The sequence below is a fragment of the Crocodylus porosus genome, unplaced genomic scaffold, assembly GCF_001723895.1.
Source record: "Crocodylus porosus isolate Cpor-Errol unplaced genomic scaffold, CroPor_comp1, whole genome shotgun sequence".
Lineage (NCBI taxonomy): Eukaryota > Metazoa > Chordata > Crocodylia > Crocodylidae > Crocodylus > Crocodylus porosus.
Window position 1 is genome coordinate 124762143 of NW_017728931.1, and position 6631 is coordinate 124768773.

The following is a 6631-nucleotide window of genomic DNA, read 5'->3' on the forward strand; positions in this document are numbered from 1 at the left end:
AATAACAGTCACAAGCTGGCAGAGGGTAGGTTTAGGTTAGATATCAGGAGGCGCTACTTCACTGTCAGGGCGGCTAGGATCTGGAACTGACATCCAAGAGAAGTGGTCCTGGCTCCTATCCTGGGGGTGTTTAAGAGGAGGTTAGATGAACATCTTGCTGGGGTCGTTTGACCCCAGTACTCTTTCCTGCCGTGGCAGGGGGTCAGAATAGATGATCTGCTCGGGTCCCTTCCGACCCTAGAAACTATGAAACTATGAATACCATGTTATGTCATACAAACTGAAATATGAGATTTACTGTTCTTAATTGCTGTGTAATGGGCATTGAGCTACCATTTATTTATTTGTCCAAATAGCAAATGAATAGCTGGCAATACAGACTTGCAGTAGGAATATCCTTGGAAATAATGCAGAGACATAGCAGGGCAGCTTCACACCCTGGGCAGTGGCTGCACATGGGGCAATGCCAGCTGCCACGGTACAGGCGATGGCAGTGTGTCCAGTTGCCTCTGCTGTGGCTGCTATTTTTGGTCTCTCTCAAGGTAATACCCAAGGCTGCTGCTCTAGTTACACCCCCTTCCCCTTCCTGCTTAGTTATGCTACTGCTAGAATTGGTTGAATTTATGGTCATATTGTGTGAAAGTCCTTCATAGATTTAAGCCCAAATTCTCAAAGACATTTTGGGGCATAATTTGTTTTTGATTTTGATGGGATTAAACACCTAGATTAAGTTAGGATCAGGATCTGAATATGTCAGATATCATCTTTCAATTTATATTTGTCCCATAATCAAGTTCAGCTGTGACCTGTTTAGTCTGTACACATGGATTCAGCCATACCTGGCTCAAGAGGCTCTTCAGCTGTGGAGCTCTTACCCAAGGCAGGCTTGCTAGTTGCTGTCTGTCCTCTTATAAGAAAAGAGGGCAGGGGATATTTCTGGTTTTGTCATTTTTGTAATCATTTTTCAGTGATTCGGTGACCTGTGAGGAGCATATGTTGGCATTTACTTCGGAGTGGTTGTTTTTGTCCTTTGCCAGTTCCTTTTGTTGAAACGGTGTGCACATAAATTGCTTTTTTGTGTTTATGATTTGGATTAATTCTAGTTGTACAGCTCTTCATAATTCTTATTAAATGATTTTAAAATAAATTTTCATTTTTTAAAATAAATTTTCAATAAGCTCATTTTTTTTTTTAGAACAAGAATCAGTAAAATCATACTTTTACTTTTCTGTGTTAAATATGAACAAAAATGTTTTCAAAATGTACTGCAACTATATTAAGATTATCAACCTATTAAGCACCCATAATATTACTTGTAACTATATCCTATTTCAGAAGATGTAGGATAGACCAGATTAGGTAAAATCTAATAACGTTAATCTGTTTTTGCATTGGGAGTGTTTTATTGATAGGTCTTGAATTAATCCACTGGGTTAGATAGTGTAATTACTTGTTCAAAGGAAGTTAGTTTCATCCCCATTGTATAGATGTATATATTATTGTAGCCTTCAAAAAGTGCATTTAATGTCATTGTTGGGGGGAAAAACACAGTGGAAAACTATTTTAAAGTACAGCAGGCTTTGCAGATATGAGAAATTAACTTTTTTGGTAAACGTTAAAAATAAAAAGCTACTTTCTTTCAAGAAAAGTCCTTTGTATGAGTAAATACATAAGCTATGATGAATATAATTCAAGGAAGTAAGATAATTTATTAACCGCTAAAATAATACAGCCACTTAATTATGTGCTCTTAGGAAAATCTTGAAGGGCTGGTCTATAATTTTAAGATTAAAAGAGTAGTTCTTAAGTGGGGGTGAGCGGAGTATTTTTTGTTCCCAATATCAGTATAGAAGATATAAGCATGTATTTCCCTGTAGCAACCAGTATATGTATATGTGTTTATGTATATATGTGTGTGTGTATGTATGTATATATTTGTGTGTGTGTGTGTGTGTATATTTGCTTGTTTGTTTTGCTTTTGATTTTTAAGATTAACAAAGAGAACTGTCTGTTCAGGTCTGAAAAAAATTACTGGATATCTGTTGCCTAGTGTTTGAAGCTTATTCAGTAGAGGTAAATTTGAAAAATAAGGTGGGAATCTATAGAAACCAGGTTAAAAGCTGTTACGCTGGAGGAAAACCAAGCCCTGCCATATCTAGCTTTCTCCAGGAAATTGTCCTTGAACCAAACTTTTAAGGGCTTCATATTTTGTATCTGCAATCTGCGGGGTTCTCTAATATGTGCATCCATGTTGATGTGAGACAGAGCATTGTGATTTGAATTTTATTCAAATGGCAAAAAAACCAGGGTAAGTGTCAGCAAAAATAATTTTTTTCTTTTAATTTTAGGATCTGCCTTTGCTAAAGCAAAGCCTGAAAGCCCTTGGACCTCTCTGACCCGAAAAGGAATTGTTAGAGTTGTTTTCTTTCCATTCTTCTACAGGTGGTGGCTACAAGTGACATCAAAGGTCATCTTTTTCTGGCTGCTTGTTCTTTACCTTCTCCAAGGTACAGTTGGATGACAGGATCAAATGAGCACAAACATTTTGTTTTGATTGTTTTGAAATGACTGTATCTTTTCAGTTTTAAGTGAACTAGACCAGATTCAATATATTATGTGGTCCTAATGATGCACTTTACAATTTGCACAGCTCTCTAATTAGATCAGGCCTCTGCAGCTAGTGGCCCGAATGATGGCCCGTAGGGGTTTTCAGTGCAGCTGCCAGAGCTGTGTTGGCACAGCTCCAGAACACAAAACGCTGCCACTGCTTGCACGCTGGGGAATTTTGGGTGTTTGGTTGCCGGTGGCAACTCAAATCAGCAAAGGGGTAACGCTTGGGAACAACAGCAGCATTCACTCCCTGAGCTCCTGTGCTGTGCCAGCACAGTATCTCTGGCTGCCTTGCTGACGAGCTGCTTCCACACCACTGGAGGCAAATTGTCCAGCCTGTGCGAGGTCCCACAACTTATATCTGGCCTGTGGGGCCAGATGAGTTGGACAGCCCTGCATTATAGAAGGGGTGCCATCAGAGGATCCCCTCAAGTCCTTGCAAAGGGCATAGTTCTGTCATCTCTATTATGATATTATTTCTGTACATCTCAACGCTTCTCTGAACGTGTAGGGGATGTCTGCTTCCAGCTTGCTAGAGAATTGCTTCCTGATGACTCAATTGTAGTTCCACTTTCCAGAACTACGTCCTTTAATTCTATTACTTCTCAGGACCCATTTCTCATTTACTGCACGTGCTGTATGTTACAACTGGCTAGTTTTTTAAATTCTCATTTGGCAAGAGATGCCAGATATAACTGATTGCAAATCCTTAAATCACAGTGCAGTACTAAATCAGAATTTCTTACTTGTTGTGAGGTTTTCTGTGGCACATACCACTTTTGGTTTTGTGTGCTTCATAAATATTAATATGTTTTTCCTTTACTGCAGCAATTTTGACCTCAGATGATCTCATGTCCCTGTCATATATGGAGAACCAAGACACAGAGATAATAATGGTCATCATAGCCAGAAGTGTCTGCTAATTTTAAGTGTCCAACTTCAAGATGCAAAGCTCCTGATTTTTTTTTTCAGGTTGCTAACTTCCCAACTTCCAGAGGAAGTTTTGAAATCAGTCAATAAATTAAGTGCTAATGAGTCTTTAGAACTGGATGGCATTCACGAGGGAGTTCTGAAGGAACTCAAAGGTGAAATTGGAAAACTGCTGGCTGTAATAATAACCTATTATCACAGATGACCTGTGTGCCAGAAATGTTCAGATTCTAGAAATATAGGCATCTTAAGCATAAAATAACTGCAGATCTGATCAGTGCAAGTGGAAAAGATCATTTGAAAATGCTAATAGTACTCTTCAACTGAATATGGGAAATGGAATCTACCTAGGAACCATGTGGTGTGGTGTGGGGAGGGGAAGAATAACCGTAAAACATTTAAAAAGGGGAATTTAAACAACACAGGCAACTGGAATGTGATCATACTGCTGTCAGTCCCAGGCAAACTGGTCTCTAGAATTTATTTTGAACAGAATCTGCACTGTTACTAGCAGTCTGGTTTTCACCCCACCCTTTTTTTCTTGGTCATATTTTCATGCTTTATTATATTATTAAACAGAACAATGAATGGAGCTACCAGTGGTCTGAAATTTCATTGACTTTCTGAAGCTCTTTGCTTCAGAGGGTTTCAGAAACAAGGAGGTTTCTGATGTATACTGGAAATCTACAGACTCCCCTGCAATATTTATCCAGTTTTTCTTGAATCTTTATCTAGGTCCTGCGTGCGCTTGGATCTCCAACCAGAAATCAAATGATTATTTTAGATTTAACCCTGGAATGAAATAAACATGTTCTGTTATAATTTGGTATTGTTATTGCAATTGGAACTGACTTCTGCCACAGAAACTGGAATTCCACAAGTAAAGGGATTATTGCAGATCTTGACTTTACAGTATCACCAGCCTTCTGCATACACTGATAAATTAAGTGAATCCAATACTGTAGTTAGAACTGCTAAATAAATTAGGTCTTATAATTCAGCAAATAAAATTGAAGGTTAAGAAAAGCAGTATGACCTTAGATTATTATCTTCTCCTAAAAGCCTTAGGTACTGCTGATGGGTTTAGTTGACTAGATAACACCTTTCATAACCCCCCCCCGTTACACAACAGGTCTGACATCAGAAGCAATCCTCTCTTTCTGCAGTCTTCTATGTGGTTCACTTTCCCTTCATCCTCTACAACAGATAAGGCAAAGGGCTTAAAGGCAAAAGTCATATTTACTAAACAACCCTGAATCAATTGTAGAAAATTAAGTTTAGAAGGGACCTCAGAAGAGGTTATCTAGTCCAGTCTCCTGCTGACCCAGGCCTTAGAAACCTCCAAGGATGGAGATTTCACCACCTCTCTAAGCCAGGGGTTCCAAACCTTTTTATGCTGCGGACTGGTAAACTGTGGACTGGAAGTGACCATGGACTGGCAAACCACGGACCAGAAGTGACCGGCATACTGTGGGCAGACAGCCAACACTTTTTTATACTTAGTATAATCCTTCGTTGCCTGGTACCAGGCAGCAGCCCAGGGGTTGAGAACTCCTGCTTTAGGTAACTCATTCCAGTGCTTCGCCACCCTCCTAGTGAGAGAGCTTTTTTCCTAATATCCAATCTAAGCTTCCCTTGCTGCAACTTGAGTCCACTGCTGCTTGTTCTGTCTTCTGCCACCACTGAGCACCCCTCTCATTATGGTACCAAATTAAATGCCGGTTCCCTGGGAAAAATAAAATATAATCATAGAAATAGACTGTAGTGAGCTGTACAGACAGGTTACTTTAATTCTAGTATTTCTTAACGTGTGTGATTGAATTTCTACCTATCTCCCTTTGGTTAACATAATAAACCACTTGGGTTTTTTATAAACTGAAAAAAACAAGTTATATCTTTGGGGACTGTATTGATAGAAGGTTTGTCCTTTTGAATCGCAAAAGAAACCTTTTGAAATCTTGAGTTAATAAAGTAAAAGGTAGTAGTAGCAGTAGTTGACTGCAACCCAGGCATTCTTTGAGAAACACTATCCTGTGGATTTTGCAGCTATTTGTGGATAACATAAGAAAATTGGGATTCAGAAGCCATGAGTTATATTCCAGATCCTGGAGAAGAGTGTTTGTGAGAGATTACAGATCCTTTTTGATCTTTTTACTTCAGCATATTTCCCCAGCCTGTTATCCTTTATTGCTCCTATTATTGTTATCCTGCATTGCTGTGCATTTCTGCTTATTTGTGTCCTCCTCTCCTTATTTCTGCATTTATGTTGCACAGTCTTTCTCCTTCTTCTCCATACTTTGTTGAGCATCAATTTATTTCCCTGCTTTTAGTTTTGGTGCTAAGAGCTGAAGCACCCAGCAGCCCCTGCTTTGGCCATTCCTTTCTAGGTACATTCTGGGCCCACCTATTTTGTTCCCCTCCCTCTGACCTCCTATCAATTCTCCCACCACATCTGAAGGTTGCATAAACATTAGTTTTGTATTTCCTTGTTTCCATAGCTATAAATTCAGTTACCTTAAAGCTTTCTCCGGATTCTGACTTGCAGAGGAGATGGGGAGACTAGAAGGATAGGGCCCTCCCCAGATCTGCATACATACATGCTGGGCATGTCTACACATTCATTAATGCACTGTAATTACAGCATGTTACCTTTAGTACCTGTAATAACAAGTACTAATTTAATGTGCTGTAATTAGCGCTACTGTGCAGTAGTGCCAGCTGACAGTTTTTTGTGATGCTAATGTGCAGTTGACTAATCCTACAGTACATTAAAGCATTAGGCTGGATTTTGTCTGCTGCGCTAATGTGCAGTAGAATTAATGTACTACACATTTAGCATCTCGTGTAGACAGGCCCACTGGGAAGGAAAGTGCTTAGATCCCTCAAAATGGCAAGGTCCACTGCAGAGCCAGGCTCCCACATGGAGGACTAAAGAAAAACCCCCACATTTTGCCTAGTTTCCTGCTCTCATGAGGAGTCATTGGGACAGGCCTCCATAGGTACCTGCATGTGTAGAAGAGAAGAATGTGGCGCTGACAAGCAGTCTGTCCTTTATTTTCTAACTCGCCCTAATTCTTTCCCCTCCCCCTCA

The 6631-nt window shown here is 39.7% G+C and overlaps 1 protein-coding gene across 3 annotated transcripts in view; it reads left to right on the plus strand.

The window, feature by feature from the left end:
- Positions 1 to 6631, plus strand: part of PHTF2 (putative homeodomain transcription factor 2) — a 154491-nt gene that overhangs the window by 82173 nt on the left and 65687 nt on the right. For all 3 annotated transcript variants that reach the window (XM_019543622.1, XM_019543620.1, XM_019543621.1), the window contains exon 5: positions 2349 to 2507. In XM_019543622.1, the coding sequence (XP_019399167.1) occupies positions 2349 to 2507 (159 nt within the window). The remainder of the gene's footprint in view (positions 1 to 2348; positions 2508 to 6631) is intronic.